The sequence below is a fragment of the Jaculus jaculus genome, chromosome 7, assembly GCF_020740685.1.
Source record: "Jaculus jaculus isolate mJacJac1 chromosome 7, mJacJac1.mat.Y.cur, whole genome shotgun sequence".
NCBI classification, from domain to species: Eukaryota; Metazoa; Chordata; class Mammalia; order Rodentia; family Dipodidae; genus Jaculus; species Jaculus jaculus.
In genome coordinates, this window is record NC_059108.1 from 998167 (window position 1) to 1021110 (window position 22944).

At 42.6% G+C, this 22944-nt stretch overlaps 1 protein-coding gene across 1 annotated transcript; it reads left to right on the plus strand.

Moving 5' to 3' along the window:
* On the plus strand, positions 1–22944 carry LOC101615540 (WD repeat-containing protein 87-like; the record flags this gene model as incomplete). Its single annotated transcript, XM_045154419.1, has 7 exons — positions 1–108; positions 3420–3584; positions 4131–6991; positions 17788–18059; positions 20078–20326; positions 20399–22671; positions 22879–22944. Coding segments are annotated over exons 1-7 (5994 nt in total), but the record flags the coding sequence as incomplete, so codon positions are not given.

Genomic DNA, 22944 nt, shown 5'->3' on the forward strand with positions numbered 1-22944 from the left:
ATGACTGAAAAGAACTGGAAGATCACTAAGCTATTGCCTTCACCCAGACTTATTCCCGGGTGGAAGAATCTGAAACTCCTCATAAATAATATCCTGAAAGACATAAAGGTGATGCGTATGAAAGCTGAGTCCATGATAGGCTTAGATTAACTACCTGTTCTTGCTGTGGGAGGCTGGGGCACAGGCAGGACTTGAACAGCTTTGGAAAGATCCTTCCATACATCCAAACACTCTACCCTTCTACATAAAATGATTGTATCAAGCCAAGCATGGTGGGGCAAGCTGTAATCTCAGCACTTGGAAGGCTCAGCAGAAGGATTACAAATTCCAAATAAGCCTGGAGAGTGAGACTGCCTCAAAACAAAGATGATGGCATTAGGTCAATTAGAACACTTAATGCTACAAGGAACAGGAAATGGATTTATGGTCTAAATAAGCAGGAGGCATCTGTGTTCCATATCACCAGTGATTTGTCCTTTTTCCTTTTATATCATCTTTAACATATAATTATTATCTAACTTTGCTGCTGCACTTATAAGTATAGACTTCAAATTATAAGTAGGTAGAAGAGGGAATATCAGAGAATGTAGGGCTGTGCCAGCCTACAAGTGTCGTAGAAGCACTCTATGTTTCCAGAATTTCTGGGCTCATGATAACCCTAAATACAATTATAGGTTTACTGGGATGGAGGGTAGGAGAGATGAAGAACTGATGTAGTAGCAATAATATGAAGTATAGAGTGTCCTCTATAGTGCCGTTGTGATATTGTTCAATAAATGAATGCTTCATATGTGAAGGCTGGGGAGGAGAGAAGGAAAGGTACTTAATTAATGTACTTTGGGTATGTAAATAAACTTCCTGATACAGGTAAGAACTGGGAATTCAATCCTTTCAACTCTCTTCCACCTCTAAGTAAGCAATGATAGTGGGTGCTAGAAGCCTTTGGGGTTTGAATATGAGAAATGTAGGGACAAAGAGAACTTGAGTCACACATATTGGCTTCAGTATAGTCTCAGATCATTTATTGATGCAGGAAGCAGGCAAGATGAACATTACAAGAAATATTAATACTGTAGTTAGTGTTTTAACACTTTCCAGTTTAGCTGGTCAGAGTACAGATTCTGATGCAAAGAAACATGGAAAGTTAGATTCATAAAGCACTGTTTAGGAGATAGGCACAGCACAAGTAGATGCTGAAGGGTGCAAAAATAAACTTCATGAATCTCAGTTTAGGCAGGTCAGTATGAGGAATTCATGTACATATATCACAGACATGCTATATCAGTGGAAGGTAGTATGTGTTGTATTATTCTGTTGTGTGACACATTAAAAGGTATGTCTCAGCCTGATGTGGTGGCACATGCCTGTAACCCCAGCACTCATGCAACTACAGTTCATGTAAGGTGGCAAGAGGCCCTGGCATGCCCATGCTCTCTCTTTCTCTCTCTCTCTCTTTCTCTCTTTCTATCTACCTATCTATCTATCTCTTTCTCATAAAGACATAAATAAAAATAATTTAAAATAAAGGGAACATTGAATTTATATATTAAAAAAAAGAAGCCAACCAGGTATGCTTACCTGACTTAGTTCATAAATGCATGTGGAAAGACAAAAATAGAGTTTTCAGCCCAGCGTGGTGGTGCATGCCTTTAATTACCAGCACTCAGGAGGCAGAGGTAGGAGGATCACCTTGAGTTCAAGGCCACCCTGAGACTACATAGTGAATTCCAGGTCAGCCTGGGCTAGAGTAAGACCCTACCTCGAAAAAAAAAATAGAGTTTTCTTGTCAATGTCATTTAGAAACATGACTCACCAAGCACCATCATTAGGCTAGTAGGACATTTTCTGTACCGGAATTTCTTCCTCTTCTTCCAACATAATAATGGCTTTTTTAAAAAAAATTTATTTATTTATTTATTTGAGAGCGACAGATACAGAGAGAAAGACAGATACAGGGAGAGAGAGAGAATGGGCGCGCCAGGCTTCCAGCCTCTGCAAACGAACTCCAGACGCATGCGCCCCCTTGTGCATCTGGCTAACGTGGGACCTGGGGAACTGAGCCTCGAACCGGGGTCCTTAAGCTTCACAGGCAAGCGCTTAACCGCTAAGCCATCTCTCCAGCCCTAATAATGGCTTTTATTTGCAAAAGAATAGTGGCTTTTAGAAGGCAAAGAGAATACAAGGTAACCTTTATATTTATGTTATATTGAACCCAATTCAAAGGAATTCTGGTCTTCCTCCCCCCCCACACACACATACATAGATCTAATATATACTTTAATATCCACATTTCTAGTCACCCCTTTGGTATTTTGTAAATCTAAACATGTTATATTTAGAATTGAAATGATGGAAAATCCAGTCCCAGAACCCATCTGTTCTTTGATTTTTTTTTATTTAATTTTTTTGTTTGTTTTTTTGAGGTAGGGTCTCGCCCTAGCCCAGGCTGATGTGAAATTCACTATGCAGTCTCAAGCTGGCCTCGAACTCACAGTGATCCCTCCTATCCTGGCCTCCTGAGTGCTGGGATTAAAGGGATGCACCACCATATCCTTCCCTGTTCAACTCTTGCTTTTTAAAGAAGTGATTCTGTAGATTGTTCACCATTGTATTCACAATGTCTTTCAAAAACCAATCAGCCTTAGCCAACCTGTAATCCTAGCTACTCAGGAGGCTGAGGCAGGACCACAAGTTCAGGTCCTGTCTAGGCTACAGAGTGCATCCAAAACGATCCTGGGCAACTTAGTCAGGCCCTGTCTCAAAATAAAAATGAAAATGAGTGCTTGCATGGCATGCACAAGGCTCTAGGTTCAACTCTAATACCAAAAATATCCAAATAAACAAACAAAAACAAAAAAACCAAAAACAACCAATCAGCCTTTTTTCCCCCCCCCTTTTCTGTTTTTTCAAGGAGAGTCTCACTTTAGCCTAGGCTGGCCTGGATTCCATTATATGGTCTCAGGCTGGCGTGGAACTAACAATCCTCCTACCTCAGCACCACCAGTGCTGGGATGAAAGGTATGCAACACCACATGCAGAACCAATCAGCCTTTCTCAACCACACTTCCTCATCTGAACCCTGAACCCAGGTGCTCTGAGAGGGTCTTCCAAGCTCCGTAACTACTACAATTCTAGATGACTAAGAAAAAAATCCATTCATTACAGAGAGCAGATATCCAGGCTGTTAGGACTTACTTTTCTTATGGAGCCTTGTTTGAGAAAGCTTAGAACACACTCTGATCACTAAAGGTTCTGTTGTAAACTGAGGGTCAAGGAAAGATGACTTCCCAAGTAATGTTTTTCCAGTAGTAGGATAAACGAATGCTGGTTAGGTAAAAAGCAAAACACATGCCCACTAGTCCTTCAATAAGTATTTGTTAAATGAATAGGCCTCTTAGCTCATTCCTCCTCTTTTTCAGAGTGAAGAATTAAGGAATAATGTGATTGTCCTGAGTGACTGGCCTAAGACCTTATACAAGGAGTCACACCATCCCCATAAAAAGCCTTTTGTCTGCTTCTACTCAATCAACATTAACTACTTTGTCTCTTTAGACTGGGTAGAACCATATGAAAAACAAATGCAGGTAAAACTATTTGATTTCTTAAAATTCCACCTTCATAATCCAATTTATGCGCAACCTATCTAAGCTGTCCTTATTTCAGAATGAGAGGGAAGATTCTGGATGAGTTCATGTTTAGAGTTTATTATTTAAGACAGTGCTTCCTATGAGCTCAGACTGGCCTCAAACTTGCAATCCTTCTGCCTCAGCCTCTGAGATGTTCAGATTGCAGGCATATGCCATGACACATAGCAAATTATTATTTCATTTAACATCCATTCCATGTCCCAGTTTGACCCAGGTACACAGTGATCTTGTTTCACTTATGATCAAGCCTACAGACATATTCCCAAAAAAGTAGCCTAAAAGCCAACAAAGGGACCTTGAACCTGGTATGTCTATCAAATACCCAATGCCTAGAACTAGAAAGTTCCCAAAGCCAAGCTGTCCCATCGTTCCTTAGTCCACAAGGGTGAACAGGGATCTAAGTACCTCTTCCCTATTTGTTGTACACTCAATGGAAGATGGCCTGCCTGCATGATCAAGCTTTCATTTCTTATCCTCTTCTAGGCAGTACTTTGGACACAGGAAAAAATAACAGAAAGGAAAGGAATAATCAAGAAGATGAAATTTCACACAATTGCTCAAGTACCGCCCATTAAAGCCATGGTCCACACAGGCTCCTACCACATGCTAATTGTTTACTGTGGTGACAACTGTCTACGGCTCTTTGGAGACCACTCCCAAGCGTTTACATCTCTGGGCACAGTGCCCTGTCGCTTCTGCATCAGCTGCCTCTGTTATGACTCAGAAACTGAGATGCTACTATCTGGTGCTTTGGGAGCTGTGATTACCTGGCTCATCTTACCAGGTGGCAAAGGCCTCCAGGTGTCTCAGACAGTGTCCATGCCTGGGGATGAGCTTGTGCACAGCCTCTCCCTGAGCGGCCCCCAGGGCTCCCTTCTGGCCCTGTGTGAGAACATGGTGAGGGTCTTGACCCACCAGGGTCAGGGCCAGCTGAAAGCAGTGAGGACATTCACTCTTACCTCCAGTGGCTCCTGCATCACTTGCTCCTATAGTTGTGTCTTTCAGAGCACTTTCTATGCTGGAAACAGGGCTGGAGAGATCCATGCTTGGGGTTTAGACAAGGGCAACTTTCTCCACAGTTTCCAAGCCCATTCCTCATCAGTACTATGTGTCTATAGTCGGCCAGAGACTCACACCTTGTTCACAGCCGGCACTGAGGGTGTGCTGAGGGAGTGGAACCTTGCTTCTGGGAACTTGCTTAGGCAGTTGAGTATTGATGACAATCTACAGCATCTTCAGTTCATTGATAATACCACCTTTTACTGCCAGAGTGCTGCTTCTTTCTCACTGTACCACCTGCCTTACTTCTACAGCCTCTTCAATGTCTGTGGTTCTGCACCCCAAAAGCTGCAGCGGGTCTGCTGTGGCCACAAATGGACTCGAATCCTGTGTGCCACTGAGGATGGTTTATTGCGCTTCCTGTCTCCAGTAACAGGGGATCTTCTGGTTATCACCTGGCCTCTGATTGTCATGGATAATACAATGGCTTGGGCCTATGACCCAGACAGAGAAGAGCTCTTTGTAGCAATAGGCAGCCCAGAGGTGCTGGTGTTTGATGCCTCACGCTCTCCCTGTCCAGCCAAGTATATTGTGTGCACTTCAGAAAACCAAATGGATAAGGTACAATGTTTGGCTTATGGGAGGTACAATTTGATCAAGAACCTAAAAGGACTGATGTTCTGTGGACACGAGAGTGGCATTGTAAGAGTTCTCTCCCAGTACCATTTTGCCTGCACAGAAAAGACTGTTCACTCTGGAGCAGTGTTAGCATTATCTACCCTGGAAGGTCTCAAAGAAAACTCCTTCCTCTGCTCCTATGGCAAGGATAACATTGTACACCTGACAGAGGTTGTGCTTTTTAAGAATGATATAATGCTGCAGCCTGCTAGCAAAATCCTCTGTGTTTCCCCATTAAAGCATGTGGTCCTCTTGCCAGGTGCAGTGGGTGCCATCACCGAGGACTCCTGTTGGTGTATCTGCCACTATCAAGATTCTCTGACATCATCAGAACCAAAACAAATGCTGAAAGAGACAAACTGTTTGCATGAATGTGCTGTCACTTCATTTGATGTCTGTCTGTTGCTAAAACTTTTTGTCACAGGGGCTGTGGATGGCTCAGTTCGGATCTGGGACTTCCGTGGAAGACTTATGACTGAGTTAGACTCAGCACTGCATTTTGGACCACTTTGCTTTGCCAATAACCGGGGGGACTTGCTTTTAACTTTCAACCAGAGTATCTACATAGTATCCTGTTTAAAACTGCTCTCACTTACTCAACTGAAGAAACTAGACAGTCTAAGCAATGATGATGAAATACATGAATCCCCAAAGCCCTTCCTCCCTAGCTTCTTCTTTTTGTTTGAAATGGTATTTGTACCCAAATTTGTCTTCCTGGGACAAAAGTTGCAGAAATTACAGGGGCTAGAGACTCTTGTCAACAAACGGGTCATTGCCTTTGATAATTCTGTGCCCCATGTTGTAGAGGAAGAGAGATGCATATCTTCTATGACTCAAGAGAGACCTTGGCTCAACTTTTTGGAGGATAACTATGTTGATTTGTCTACTCATGATCATGAACATCCATGTTCTATCCCTGCTCAGTTACAACTACCTGGATGGAATGGATTGAACACCTACCGTAAATTACAAAGCTTCTTTGGTCAAGGGAAGCAGTGGCCTTTTGCTCCGGATTGCTATATCCCAAACTCAGTGGTCCGAGCCTGTCTTTGGCCTGAAGGTACCCCAATCTTCCTACGCTATGATTTTTGCTTACCTCACCAAGAAAAGTACTTGGACATGACTAGACTATTAAGATACCGGCCACAGTCATCTGTGAGTCTAGAAGATGAGGACGCCTCGAGCATAAGATGGGAGGATATATACCAGGAGCAGAAAAGAACATCATATGGTGTTCTTGAAAATTTAACACAAAAAAATTGGGTGGGAAGAAAAGTTAGTGAAGGGTTTATAGAAAATATAATAACGACCGTTCTCCACCTCACAGTTTACTGTTCTGCAGAGAAATACAGGATATATTTTAATGGTCTAGCGCAAATTTTTGCCACCTACCAGATCTCTCCACAGTTACAAACAGAGACGGCCTGTCGCCTGCTGAATGATACAGCCCATTTTAATTCCCTTATCCGTGAACTAGCCTGGGAGATGCTAGAGAAGCTAGGCTTCATTAGCCATCTTTTTGCTATTCCACTGGCTGTGGGATTGATGGACAGTGAAAAGAATGTGCGGAGTAAGGTCTTATACCTCATGACCAGATTCACAGGCATCCAGTCCAAGAGCATGCTGATGTACATGCTGAAGAAACCAGAAACTCTCCAGGAAATGCAGTAAGTTCAATAGTGATTGTTCTGATTCCTGTGTGACTTCTAGTTTCCAGCACTTGACTGCTTCTTACCCTTTTTCACAGCCCCCTTTCTCTTCTTTTCTTCTACCTTTGTTCCTTGTTTCTATCTACCCTTTCCCCATAGTACCAGTCTTATTTCCTTTGACCACTAACTAAGCTACTCCCCCCAAATTTCCTCACTTCTTTAAAATTCTTCAAAATAGCACTGGGTATAGTGGAGCATGCCTGTATTCCTAGCACTCAGGAGGCTGAGGTAGACAGGTCATGAGTTCTAAGTCAGCCCAGACAACATAATGAGGCCCTATCTCAATAAAACAAAACAGCCTGGCATGGTAGCACATGCCTTTAGCCCCAGCTCTCAGGAGTCTAAGGTAGGAGGATCACTAAGTTTGAGGAGTGAATTCTAGGTCAGCCTGGGCTAGAGTGAGACTCTGCCTCAAAAAAAAAAAAAAATTCCCATAAAGGTTGGGAAAATGGCTCAGTGGTTAAAGGCACTTTAAAAAAATTATTTATTTATTTATTTGAGAGAGCAAGAGAGGGAAGAGGCAAAGAGAAAGAGAAAAAAAGAATGGGCACACCAGGGCCTCCAGCCACTGCAAACGAACTCTAGAGGTATGCACCACCTTGTGCATCTGGCTTATGTGAGTAGAACTGAGGTCCTTTGGCTTTTCAGGCAAATGCCATAACCGCTAAGCCATTGCTCCAGCCCCTAAAGGCACTTTCTTATAAAGTCCACTGGCCTGGGTTGAATTTTCAAGCTACCTACATAAGTTGGAAACAAAAAGTGACACAGGCACCTAGTGCTTGTTTGCAGTGGTAAGAGGCCCTGGCATGCCTCCACACACATTTACATGTACAAATAATAAATAAATAATTTTTTAAAAGATTTTTCAAGATTTAAGCCCCCAATCAAAGAATCATCTTGTACCATCATGAGTATTCTATGCCTTGCTATTCTTTCTCCTATTTATTTATATTTGCTTTTTGAGGATAAGTTCTCACACTTAGTAGCCCAAGCTGGGTGCAAACTCACTGAACAGCGCAGGCTGGCCTGGGATTCACAGAAACCCTCCTTCTCAGCCACACAAATGCTGAGATTCAAGCATCAGTCATCCTACTCCATCTTTCTTTTTTAGTGATTCTAGGGGTTGAACCCAGGACTGAGGATACATCAGGTCATCACTATACCATCGCACTGCACATCCAGCCCTCTTATCTTTTTTAAATTTTTTTTTCTCAATTTTTATTAACATTCATCTCTTTTCTTTTAAACAGTAGTCTCATTTATTTAAATGGAATTAGAAGCTAAAAACCATGTTTTTAAATTGTCTTAATAATCAGATAAGATAGAGGATATCATACCCATTTTATAGACCAAGAGAAGAGACACTTCCCTAGTTTATTTGGTTTTGGTGATGTTGGAGATTGAGCCTAGGTTCATATGTAGTAAAGAAGTGCTCTTCCATTAAACCATAGCCCCAGGCCTGTTTTAGACTTTGGTTTCATTTTACTCTGCTCTATTTTGGTTTTTTTGTTTTTATCCCCCTCAAAAAAAATTTATTTAATTATTTGTATTTATTTATTTTAATTATTTAATTTTTTATTAGCATTTTCCATGATTATAAAAAAATATCCCATGTTAATTACCTCCCTCCCTGTTGCAGTCCGGTTCGCACTGCTGGTAGAAATCACCCAACCAAGAGCTGCTTCTGGGAAAAAGAGATTTATTTTGGCTTACAGGCTCGAGGGGAAGCTCCACAATGGCAGGGAAAAACGATGGCATGAGCAGAGGGTGGACATGACCCCCTGGCCAACATAAGGTGGACTACAGCAACAGGAGGGTGTGCCAAACACTGGCATGGAGAAATTGGCTATAAAGCCCATAAGCCCGCCCCCAACAATACACTCCCTCCAGGAGGCATTAATTCCCAAATATCCATCAGCTGGGAACCTAGCATTCAGAACACCTAAGTTTATGGGGGACACCTGAATCAAACCACCACATTCCGCCCCTGGCCCCCATAAACTGATATCCATACATGATGTAAAATACAATGCATTCAGTCTGACTTTAAAAGTCCCCATAGTTTTTATCAATCTCAATGATGTTCATACATCCCCATAGTTCAAGATCTTTTAACTGAGCCATAATACCAAAATATAACCTCAAATCCCATAATGGCATAGAATAAATATTCACACTGCAAAAGATGGCATTGAGCATAGCAAAGAAACATTCAACCAATACAAGATTTAAAACAACCAGGGCAAACATCAAACTCTGTAGCTTCAAGTCCAGCAACTCAAACCAGTGACAAATCTTCAAGTCCGATAATTCTAACCAGCAACAAGTCTCTGGCATTCCAATTCCGCCCCTCCAGCTAGGCTACTCACAGTCCTGGAAAACTTCATCGGGGCCGGCAGCTCCTCGGCAGCCATCTCATGGTCCCAGCATCTCCACTGGGTCTCCACTGCAAGCCACGGTTCATCCTCATGGCCCCATGGGGTCTCTATGCAGGCAACCAGCAAACCTGCTTCACTGTGCCCATGGCCATTTCCAAAACACAAGACCGTGTTGCAAACTCAATGACCCTCTTTCAAGCATTTCTTATACTCCACGATACCAGGTAGGGTGCCAATTTGTTAATCCAGGGGGGAATAAAGCAGACTTTGAAGAACAGGACACTCCTTGAGCACTCAGACCCCTTCAAAAGAGTCTACGTTCTTCTTGTTGCCCCAGCGCAGGTCAGCAAGCCCAGTCTCAAAGGTTGTTATCTCTCAGTTGCAGCTGAACGGGCAAGAGTTCACCCAAAGATTTTTCTTTCTGTGCCATATCCCTCTGCACACACCAGTTCATTTCTACGCAAAGCAACCCTGCACAACTTCTCAGGACATGGACATAAGAGCAAGCTTCTCACACAAACTGCTAGCCCAGTCCAAGCAAAGCTCTTTCTCGCCCTCATAAGCCAAACCTCACAGTCCATAGTTCTTACTGCCTTCAGGTCTTTCAGCTCTGACCAGGATAGACCATCAAGCTGTACTTACAGCACTGCAAAGCATCTCTTAGGCCAAGGTTTCAACTCTTTCCACATTCCTCTTGAAAACCAGCTCCAAAAGGCCGAAGCCACACAGTCAGGTGTCTAGCAGCAATCCCACTCCTTGGTACCACTTTACTGTTGCAGTCCGGTTCGCATTGCTGTTAGAAATCACCCAACCAAGAGTAGCTTCTGGGAAAAAGAGATTTATTTTGGCTTACAGGCTCGAGGGGAAACTTCACGATGGCAGGGGAAAACGATGGCATGAGCAGAGGGTGGACATCACCCCCTGGCCAACATAAGATGGACCACAGCAACAGTAGGGTGTGCCCAACACTGGCATGGGGAAATTGGCTATAAAGCCCATAAGCCCGCCCCCAACAATACACTCCCTGCAGGAGTCATTAATTCCCAAATATCCATCAGCTGGGAACCTAGCATTCAGAACACCTAAGTTTATGGGGGACACCTGAATCAAACCACCACACTCCCCCACACACACTTTCTCCTTTGAAATTCCATTCTCCATCATATTACCTCCCCATCACAATCATTGTACTTACATATATACAATATCAACCTATTAAGTACCCTCCTCCCTTCCTTTCTCTTCCCTTTATGTCTCCTTTTTAACTTACTGGCCTCTGCTACTAAGTATTTTCATTCTCACGCAGAAGCCCAGTCATCTGTAGCTAGGATCCACATATGAGAGAGAGCATGTGGCGTTTGGCTTTCTGGGCCTGGGTTACCTCACTTAGTATAATCCTTTCCAGGTCCATCCATTTTTCTGCAAATTTCATAACTTCATTTTTCTTTACCCCTGAGTAGAACTCCATTGTATAAATGTGCCACATCTTCATTATCCACTCATCAGTTGAAAGACATCTAGGCTGGTTCCATTTCCCAGCTATTATAAATTGAGCAGCAATAAACATGGTTGAGCACATACTTCTAAGGAAATGAGATGAGTCCTTAGGATATATGCCTAGGAGTGCTATAGCTGGGTCGTATGGTAAATCAATCTTTAGCTGTTTTAGGAACCTCCACACTGATTTCCACAATGGCTGGACCAGGTTGCATTCCCACCAGCAGTGTAGAAGGGTTTCTCTTTTTCTACATCCCCGCCAACATTTATGATCATTTGTTTTCATGATGGTGGCCAATCTGACAGGAGTGAAGTGGAATCACAATGTAGTTTGTTTTTTTTTTTAATTTTATTTATTTATTTGAGAGCGACAGACACAGAGAGAAAGACAGATAGAGGAAGAGAGAGAGAATGGGCGCGCCAGGGCTTCCAGCCTCTGCAAATGAACTCCAGACGCGTGCGCCCCCTTTTGCATCTGGCTAACGTGGGACCTGGGGAACCGAGCCTCGAACCGGGGTCCTTAGGCTTCACAGGCAAGCGCTTAACTGCTAAGCCATCTCTCCAGCCCCACAATGTAGTTTTAATCTGCATTTCCCTGATGACTAGTTACGTAGAACATTTTTTTAGATGCTTATATGCCATTCGTATTTCTTCCTCTGAGAATGCTCTATTTAGCCCCAAAGCCCATTTTTTGACTGGCTTGTTTGATTCCTTATTATTTAACTTTTTGAGTTCTTTGTATACCCTAGATATTAATCCTCTATCAGATATATAGCTGGCGAAGATTTTTTCCCATTCTGTAGGTTGCCTGTTTGCTTTTTTCACTGTGTCCTTTGTGGTGCAAAATCTTTGTAATTTCATGAGGTCCCAGTGATTAATCTGTGTTTTTATTGCCTGAGCAATTGGGGTTGTATTCAGAAAGTCTCTGCCAAGACCAATATGTTGAAGGGTTTCCCCTACTTTTTCCTCTAGCAGTTTCAGAGTTTCAGGTCTGATGTTAAGGTCTTTAATCCATTTGGACTTAATTCTTGTGCATGGCGAGAGAGAAGAATCTATTTTCATCTTTCTGCAGATATATATCCAGTTTTCAAAACACCATTTGCTGAAGAGGCTGTCTTTTCTCCAATGAGTATTTTTGGCATTTTTATCGAATATCAGGTGGCTATAGCTACTTGGGCTTACATCTGGGTCCTCTATCTACATGTCTGTTTTTGTGCCAGTACCATGCTGTTTTTGTTACTATGGCTCTGTAGTATAGGTTAAAATCAGGTATGGTGATACCACCAGCCTTATTTTTGTTGCTCAGTATTATTTTAGATATTCGAGGTTTTTTGTGATTCCAAATGAATTTTTGGATTGTTTTTTCTATTTCCATGAAGAATGCTTTTGGAATTTTGATAGGGATTGCATTAAATGTGTAGATTGCATTAGGTAAGATTGCCATTTTCACAATATTGATTCTTCCAATCCAGGAACAGGGGATGTTTCTCCACTTTCTAGTGTCTTCTGCAATTTCTCCCTTGAGTGTTTTAAAGTTCTCATTGTAGAGATTCTTTACATCCTTGGTTAGGTTTATTCCAAGGTACTTTTTTTTTTTTTTTGATGCAATTGTGAATGGGAGCGATTTTCTGATTTCATCCTCTGTGTGTTTGTTGTTATCTGCTCTATTTTGTGACAGGGTCTCAACCCAGGCAAGCCCCAAACTAACTATGTAGCCAAAGATGACCTTGAATTCTTTTTTAAAAATTTTAAAATTATTTATTTATTTATTTGAGAGAGAGAGAGAGAATGGGCGTGCAAGGGCCTCCAGACACTGCAAATGAACTCCAGATGCATGCACCACTTCGTGCATATGATTTATGTGGTCCTGGGGAATTGAACCTGAGTCCTGAGGTTTTGCAGGCAAATGTCTTAACTGCTAAGCCATCTCTCCAGCTAGACCTTGAGTTCTTGACCATCCAGCCTCCACTTCCTCCCAAGTGCTGGGATTACAGGCCTACATCACCATACCCGGTTTATGCTAAAGACTCAATCCAGGGCCTCATGCATGATGGGCAAACTCTCTACCAACTGAGCTATATCTCCACTCTTTTTTATTTTTGGAGGAGGGTGTTATGACGACATCTCACCATGTAATCCATGCTGGTCCTCAAATTGGCTATGTAGTCAAGTATGACCTTGAACTTCTATCTATCTTCCTATATCTACACCCAAGTGCTGGACATTATAGACTATATATCACCACATCTTCTTTATCTGGTGCTGGGGATCAAACCCAGGGCTTTGTGCATGCTAGGTGAGCATGCTACCCATCCTTAGACTTACCTTTCTTGAGATAGCATCTCACCCTTGTAGACTAGACTGGCTTTGTACTTGATTCTCCTGCCTCCACTTTTTTTTTAAATATACATTTTATTCATTTATTTAAGAAAGAAAAAGAGGTAGAGAGAGAAAGAGAGAATGGGCATGTCAGGGCCTCCAACCACTGTAAGGGAACTCCAGATACATGTGCCCCCTTATGCATCTGAGTTATGCAGGTCCTGGGGGAATCAAACCGGGATCCTTTGGCTTTGCAGGCAAACACCTTAACTGCTAAGCCATCTCTCCAGCCCTGCCTCCAACTTCTTAGTACTGGGATTAAAGGAGTGAGCCACTATGTCTGGCTCTGATCTGGATTTTCAGAAGAGGGGTGATTCTCAGGGAAACCTGGAAATTCCAAGCTGGAGCCCAGGGAAAAATAGTGGGAATAGTGGCATTTCCCAGTTATACATAGACAATGCAGGAAAAACATACTCTTCCACTGTGTGGCCTTTTTTGTTTTGTTTTGTTTTGTTATTTTTTTGTTTTCAAGACAGGATCTCATTCTATCCCAGGCTGGCCCGGAACTCTGTAGCTCCAGACTGGCCTCAAACTGCTGGTAGTTCTCCTACTGCAACCTCCCAAATGCTGGGATTATGTGCCACCATCCCAGGACAATATTTTTATTTATTTGGAAAGGTTTTTTATTTAAATTTTAATTTATTTATTTGTAAAGACAGAGGGAGAAAAAAGAAAGAGAACGAGTTTGCCAGGGCCTCTTGCCACTGTAAATGAAGTCCAGATGCACATACCACTTTGTGCATCTGGCTTTACTTGGGCACTGGGGAATTGAACCTGAGCCATTAAGCTTTGCAAGTGAACACCTTTAACCACGGAGCAATCTCCCCAGGTTCTGTCACTGTGTTCTTAGCAGGAAACACCTGATTGGCTTAGGCAAGCTTCAGTCTTCCACAGGACCTGGTATAAAACAGAATAAGCAATATTAAGGCCTTGTTGACCAGTGTTAACCAAAGCAGGACTTTCAAACACAAGATGTACAGGTCCTAAAGGAAACAAATTATGTTTATTGTTTTTTGTTTTATTTTTTCAAGGTCTCACTCTAGCCCAAGCTGACCTGGAACTCACTATATAGCCCCAGGCTGACCTTGAACTCATGCCAATCTTCCTACCTTAGCCTCAAAGTGCGGGGACAAAAGGCATATGCTATTACTCCTGGCTAGGAAAGGGATTAAGAACAGCCCTAAAATTCTAAGTGAAAGTTTGAGTATATGAAGAGGTCCTTCCCTTCTCAAATTCTGAGCTAGGGAAAAGGACTAAGTTAGGTATAGCTGGGACACAAATGCTATCAGGTAAATGTGAGAGAAAAGCAAACTGGGAACAAAGCCAACTCTGAAAGGTGGACCATGGAAGGAAGTATAGGAAACCTTGCACTTGCTTTCATGTTCTTTTTCCTAATGGTGATTTCAGTCTTTTCAAAACAAGGCCCTGAGAATTCCCAGTTTCAAATGTTCCCCTGAGCTTGGTTTATCAATTGGCTTGGATATGTGCTTAAATTATTGACTTACTAACACTAAACCCAAGATAGACAATGTGATCAAATTAACAACTCGTTCTCTATGGCATGTGTTAGTTTCAGTGGTCATTGTGGAAAACAATGGACACACTTTTTGGAACTACACTCTTTTGAAAGGTACCCAACATGACTATATTTAACCTAATCTTTTCCTTTTAAAAAAAATTATTTGCAAGTAGAGAAAGAGAGAGAGAGAAAAAAACGGGTGCACCAGTGTTACTGCAAAAGATGCATAGGTCATTTTATGCATCTGGTTTTACATGGGTACTGGGGAATTGAACCCGGGTACTCGGGTTCTGCAGGCAAGCACACTTTAACTGCTCTCCAGCCCAACCTACTCTTTTCTGATACTGCTTCCTTCCAATTTCTGCAGGCAAAAAATAATCTTCTGTGGGCTTTAAAGATAGCTCAGTGGTTAAATGCGCTTGTTTTTAAAGCCTGACAACCAGAGTTCAGTTCCCTAGTACCCATATAAAGCCTGATGTACAAAGTGGTACACGTATCATATCTGAAGTTCATTTGCAGTGGCTAGATGCCCTGCAATGCCTGTGCTCTTTCTCTCTTTCAAACAAATAAATAAAATAATAATAATATTCTCTGAAGATACTTGATAACAATTCCAAAAGCAAAAAGTGCATACTTCTATACACAGTGCTTTCAGATATTCTGGATGTAGATGACAGGGGAGTTCACCCTGCATCCAGGAAAGCCTCTCTCCTAGAGGGAAACCTACTTTGCTCCATGGAGAGGTGAAAAGAGCACAGGAGTCTGCAGAGCTCCTGGAAGGCAAATTCTATGAATGACACCAAACCTCCAGGTACTCCTCAGTCACTATGTTTTCTATTAAAGGGACAGGTGTATCTTTAATCTTCATTTGTCTGTGTATCAAGATGAGCTTCCGATGCCAGAAATGGTGATGCACACCTGCAATTCTGCACTTGGGAGAAAGAGGTAGGCAGACTAAGAGTTCAAGGCTAGTCTGGGCTATATAGTAAGACATTGCCTCAGAAAAAATCAAAGAGTGAGAAAAAGGAGGAAAAAAAGATGAGTATTTAGAAGACAGGACTGGGAACGCACAAGTCATAGATGGTTCCACCATATGCAGCATATTTAGGTATGACTTTGAAAAAGACTCTACTAAACATTTCCTTCAAATGAACTTTCACAGCAGTCCTTTCATCACACCATTCAATCTCTGGAAGTGAATAACAAAGGCCATGAGACATTTCCCTGCACTTCTGGTGCACCTTGTCATTCATGTTGCTGTTATAAGGAATCATGTAGGAATGATCCCTATCACTTAACCCTGAAATCTTAAACCAGATGTGGTGACTCATACCTGTTATCCCAGCACTTGGGAGGTAGAGGCAGGAGGATCCAAAGTTCAAGGCCAGAATCAGATGAATAGTGAGTTTAAAGCCACCCTGGGATGCACCCTGTCTCAAAAAAAGTCGGGGGAGGCTGGGGCTATATTTCAGTCAGTAACATGCTTGCCTTACAAGCATGAGTACCTTTGTTCAGCCCCCAGTACCCATATCACAATACCAGGGATGGTAGCACAAACCTGTAATTCCATAGCTAGGGACACAGGAAGAACCCTGGAGCTCACTACCCAGCCAGTTAGACTAATTAGGGAACTCCAGTCCAGTGAGGACCCTCATCTAAAAAATAAATAAAAAAGAAAGGTGGTTGGCATTCCTGAGGAACAACACCTAACATTGTCCTCTGGCCTCCCCATGAATGCACACATACATTAAACAGCAACGACAGCAACAAAAAGTCCACCTGAGCTCTTAGCTAAACACAATAGTGCATGCTTGGTTATTTCAGTTGCCTTCTCATTGCTGAGACAAAATACCTGACAAAAATCAGTTTAAGGGAGGAAGGGTTTATTTCAGCTGACAGGCCATCACAGCAGGGAAGGCCTGGCAGCAGGAGCTTGTCATGTTCAGTCTGCAGCAAGGAAGCAGAGCAGCAAATGCTGCATGTTTAATTACCTTTCTATTCTTAAAATTTTTATTTATTTATTTGTGAGAGAGAGAGAGAGGGAGAGGGAGGGAGAGAGAGAATGGGCATGCCAGAGTATCTAGTCACTGCACACGAACTCTAGAGGAACTCCAGACACATGCACTACCTTGCCCATCTGGCTTACACAGGTACTGGGGAGTCAAACTTGGGTCCTTAGGCTTCACAGGTGAGCACCTTAACCACTAAGCCATCTCTCTCTTTTTATACAGTTTAGGAACCCAGTCTGTGGGATGGTGCCACCTACAGGGTGATTTCTACCATCTCAACTAATCTAATTTTAACAACAACAACAATAATAATAATCCTCATACTTATGACCAGAGATTTGTTTCCAAGGTGATTCTAAGTCCTATCAAATTGATGAAAAGAGATTAAACTTCACAACGTCATGAGTGTAACTCGAGACCAGAGAACATAGGAAGCCTTCTAAAAACTAAAAGAAAACCAACAACAATTATACCTAACCCTGAGTTCTCTTCCTTTGCACTGTTCCTTCTTTGCCTATGTGACTTTGAGGGCTTTAAAAGCCCTCTTTTTTCATATTTTTCTGGATCTCAAGAATCTGTGTTCTTCCTCCTTACTCTACTATCTTTCCAATGCCCTTCACATTTCTTTCTCCTTCTTTTACTTCATATTATAGTGTTCTAAATTACTCTTCTTGTTTTTAAAATTTTATTTATTTATTTGAGAGAGAGAGAGGGAGGGAAGGAAGAGAGAGAGAAAGGAAGAGGCAGATAGAGAGCAAATGGACATGCCAGGGCCTCTAGCTACTGCAAATGAATTCCAGGCGCATGCACCACCTTGTGTATCTGGTTTATGTGGGTATTGGGGAATTGAACCTGGGTCATTAGGCTTCACAGGTGAGCACCTTAACCACTAAGCCATTTCTCTAGCCCTCTTTTTGTTTTAATTTTGTCTTGTCTCTATCTCAGTACTTTTTCTCTTCTTGACTTTTGTAGGCTGGAAATGGTGGGGGAAGCCTCTCTGGCACATCTGCTGGGGATTGACGCTAGTGACATGCAGTGTCTACTTACTCATGTGCAGCAGCGGCTAAATGAAAACCTGACCTTGTCTCATAGAGAGGGACCATTTCGTTTTTCTTTTGAAACTGCAAAAGATGATGAACTTGGGGTCATTACTGAAGAAACACCCATCCCTTTATCAGAACCTGAGTCTATCATGGAGGTGAAGAAAAGAAAGAGACACATTCAAGCAAAGAGAAGAAAGCTCAGTATGTGTGGGGACGTGTGGGGACTGCTGGGACCATCCTTATGTATGGAGGTGTTGCAGTCAAGTTCCTGTTGCTAGCACAATGAACCTGGCCAAGAGCAGCTGTGGGAAGAATTTATTTTGGCTTATAGACTTGAGGGGAGCTCCATGATGGCAGGGGAAACTATGGCATGAGCAGAGGGTGGACATCACCTACTGGACATCATCAGGTGGAAAATAGCAACAGGAGAGTGTGCCAAACACTGGCAAGAGGAAGCTGGCTATAACACCCTTACACCTTCTCCCAACAATACACTGCCTCCAGGAGGCTCCAGTTCCCAAATTGCCACCAGCTGAGGAGCTAGCATTCAGAACACATAAGTTAATGGGGACACCTGAATTAAATCATCATATTCTGTCTCTGGTCCCCATAAACTGACAACCATCCATGATGTAAAATGTAATGTACTCAGTCCAACTTTAAAAGTCCCCATAGGTTTTTATCAATCCCAGTGATGTTCAAACATCTCCCTAGTCCAAGGTGTTTTAACTGAGCCGTAATACCAAAACAACAACAACAAAAAACATAACGGGGAAAAATAAACATTCACACTGCAAAAGACTGCATTGACATATCAAAGAAACATCAAACTATAGCTCCAAGTCTGACAACGCTTGCCAATGGCAAGTATCCAAGTCAATTCTAACCAGTGACTAGTCTCTAGAGTTCCAATTCTACTCCTCTAGCTAGGCTACTCACAGTCTGGGAAAACTTTATCCAGTGTGGGCAGCTCTTCTTGGCAGCCACCCCATTGTACTGGCATCTCCACTGGGTCTTCACCGAAACCCATGGTTCATCCTCATGGCTCCATTGGGCCTCCACTCAGGTAATCTAACAAGACTGCTTCACACTGCATATGGTCACTTCTAAACTACAAAACCATGTTGCAAATTCAATGGCTCTCTCTTTCCTGCATTTGTTATACTATATAGTACCAGATGGGCTACCAATTTGTTAATACAGAGGAGAATAAAGCAGACTTTGAAGATCAGGACACTTCTTGAGCATTCAGGCCCCTTCAAAAGAATTTGCACTCTTCCTGCTATCCAAATGCAGATCAGCTGGCCCAATCTCAGTGGTTGTAATCTCTCAGACAATTGCAATTAAATGGGCAGCAATTTTGGAAGAGATATTTCATTTCTTCCTGTGCCATATTCCTCTGCTCATACATTTTCTACGCAATGCAACCCTGAACAAGTTCCTAGGACACAGGCATAACAGCAAGCCTTGCACACAAACCACTTCTAGCCGAGACCAGGCAAAGATTTCTCATCCTCGTAAGCCAAACCTCACTGTCCACAGTTCTTACTGCATTCAAGTCTTTCAACTCTGACCAGAATGTTCCATCAAGCTGTACTTACAGCACTACAAGGAGTCTTTTAGGCCAAGATTTCAAATCCATCCACATTTCTCCCACAAATCAGTTCCAAAAGGACAAAAGCCACACAATCAGGTTTATAGCAGCAATGACATCACTTTTCCTTATCAATTTTACTGTTGCAGTCACCTTCACATTTCTAAAACAAAGAACCCAACCAAGAGCAGCTTGTGGGAGGAAATAGTTTATATGTGTTTACAGACTTAAGGGGAAGCTCCATAATGGCAGGGATAATCAATGGCATGAGCAGAGGGAAGACATCACCTCCTAGCCAATATCAGGTGAACAACAGCAGCAGGAGAGTATAGGGTATATGTGGGGACTATTCAGGACCAACCTTGTTAAGGTAGGGCCAATAAGGGAAAGGTATATAAAAGAATACTACTGGAAAGTTAATTAGAAGGGCCTGATTAACAGAAATTATCCTTTCTGAGGAAGATCTACCCCTCCCCAATAAAGACTAAGATCTTTTTTCTTTAGGACAAGGAAGCTGTGATGAAAGAGAGAACATTTGTAAATTCTAAAGCCTAAATTAGCTATAAAAAATGATCTCATGACTGCTATGTTCTCTTAACTTTTTTTTCTCCCAATATCTCTGCAGTTAAAAAGGTCCTGGAAGGTACCAGGAAGGACAAACAGAAAAAACTTCAGAGGGTGGCATTGCCTTCAGAGGATGCAGGTGAACAAATAGAGTCCAGGGCATCAGGGCAAATGGACACTCAGTATGTTGCCTTGGAGCCAGAGCTGCTGCCCAGCCCAGGCAAATTGGAGGATGAATCAAAGGAGGTCATGTTGGAGCATTCACAGTACTCAGAAGTCCTGGAAGGCACAGACCAACATAGCGTGGAAGGTGACAAAGCAGTCCCTGAGCAGGAAAGAAAAACACACATAAGAAAGCTTTGGAAAAAATTAATAAAAAAAGGCAAAAGAGAGGAACATAAGAAGCCAGAAAAGAAAAAGGATTCTGGAGATATTTCAGAGTTGACTGTCAAAGAGCCCAAAGAGGAAGTTGAGGAGGAAATCACACAGGTTTCTGGGACAGAAAGTGACATAAGAGTACAGAGACCTTCAAAGAGTAGTCATGGTTTAACTGGGATCCCTGGACATGTGGGCAGGTCAGACACAAGATCCTGGCGAGATGACATCTGCTATCTTGTCACTTCGAGAATAGCAAGTTCCAATCCAGGAATGATGAGGGACCTTGGCAAGGAATTGATAGAGGTGGCACAGATGGTGCTCACTGACCGACAGCCCAGCTGGCATCTTTTCCAAGAGATCTGTCCTCTGCTAAAGGCCTCGAGTACTTCCACATCAAAACTGGATAAGCAAGTGAAGGGACCACCTATCGCCAAAAGAGCTGTCAAGGGAAAAGGGATGATGATACCTAGAAAACAAAAGGATAAAAGCATGGGGAAGAAAGATGTGAGGTTTTCTCCAAAAGTCACAAAAAAGAAAATGAAAATTTCAGATCACCAAGACTTAGAAAAAAGAAAACTTAAGAAAACAGTACAAATACTGGGCAAACAAAAAGTGGAAATGGTTAAGGACAAAAGGAAATTTATAAATCTTGAAGAAAAAATGCAAGAAAAAAGGAAACTGACCAAGGGTAAGAAGAAACCAACCCATCCAGAAGAAGCAGTGACACAAGAAAAAGAAATACTTGCTCTTCCACAAAGGACATTAAGTACAGGAGACCAGAAGTTAGTTCTAGAAGAAAGTGAACTAACTAGAAAAGAGGAAAGACCACTTGGAAAAGGAAAGGAAGTGATTTGGGAAGAGGAGAGTCCAACTCCAGACAAGTGGAAGCCAGACTGGGAAAATATTATGGAAGTCCAAGAGGACAGAATAAGGCCTAGGCAAGAAAGGTTGCTCTCAGGGAGGGAAGTAGAAGAGATCGTGGGAGAGAAAGAGGAACTGGACATAGAGGAACGAGTTGGAAAAGGGAAGGAAAAGCCCCAGGAAGAGAGACTGGTGGAGGAAAAGGAGGAAGAGGATAGAGAGAGCTACTTGTATGGAGAAGAGGAGGAATCATCTGAGGAAGAGCGAGTGCAAAAAGCAGATGGGGAGAGCGTGACAGAGGATGGGGAGGGCTACTTGTATGGAGAAGAGAAGGAATCATCTGAGGAACCGCGAGTGCGAAAAGCAGATGGGGAGAGCGTGACAGGGGACAGGGAGGACTACTTGTACGGAGAAGAGAAGGAATCAGCTGAGGAACAGCGAGTGCAAAAAGCAGATGGGGAGAGCGTGACAGGGGACGGGGAGGGCTACTTGTACGGAGAAGAGAAGGAATCAGCTGAGGAACAGCGAGTGCAAAAAGCAGATGGGGAGAGCGTGACAGAGGACAGGGAGGGCTACTTGTATGGAGAAGAGGAGGAATCATCTGAGGAAGAGCAAGTGCAAGCAGCAGATGAGGAGAGCATATCAGAACAAGAGGACAAACTAGCTCAGAGTTCTGTAGGAGAGGAGAAAGGGGTGGGTAAGCACGTCAGGGAAGAAGAGGAGCAAGAGAAACAAGACCATAAGGAAAGGCAAAGGCAGGAAGAGGAAGAAAAGGCCATAGAGAAAAAGCATTTAGTTCAGGAAAGAGAGAAAGCAGGCCTAAAAGAGAATGAAGAGCTCAAGGAAATGAGGAAATTTTCACAAGAAGTGAGACTAGCCTGGAGAAGAGCAAGCAAAGCTCAGGGAGAAGAGAGGTATGCCCACAAAGAGGTGGAAACAAGTGAGGGAGAGAGACCAGAGGTCTGGGAAAAAGAAAAAATGGATCTAAACGATGAGGCCCTGGCTGAGAAAATGAGGAAAAGGTCACAGCCAGAGGAGGCCCAAGAAGAAAAAAAAGCTGAGGAAGAGAGATTATACATTATGGGAAGGATGCAGCTTGCTGAAAAAGTGGACGACGATTTTGAGAAAATAAAACTACAACCAAGAGAAAAAATTAAAGTGGTCATAGAAAAGAGGGAGATTGAGAAAATGTCCCCCCCCAAAGAGAAACAGGACATGAAAAAAGAAAAGCAAGTTAAGAAAGAGAGGGAACGCATTGTGAAAAGCAAGAAAGCAACTGAGCAGGAGGAAAAATGGACCACGCAAATAGAGAAAGCAGTTCCACAAAAGAAGAAAGTGGCTCAGGAAGAGAGACTTCAGAGTGAAAAAGAGGTGAGACAGCTCCAAGAAGTAGAGGAAGAGATTGAGGAGAAAAAGGTCGGAAAAGAAGAGAAGTTATCCCTACTAAAAAAGGAAGGGCAGGCTGATGAAATGGAAAGACAGTTTCAGAGAAAAGAAGCCAGGAAAAAAAGACATCTTGCTATGAGAAAAAGGGCCAAAACAAGAGAAAGAATGATAAAAAAGAGACAGACAGAAAGAACCCAAGAAAATGATGAAGAAGAAGAAGCAGAAGTAGAAGCAGGGGCAGGAGAAGGAGAAGGAGAAGGAGGAGGAGAAGAAGAAGGAGGAGGAGGAGAAGAAGGAGGAGCA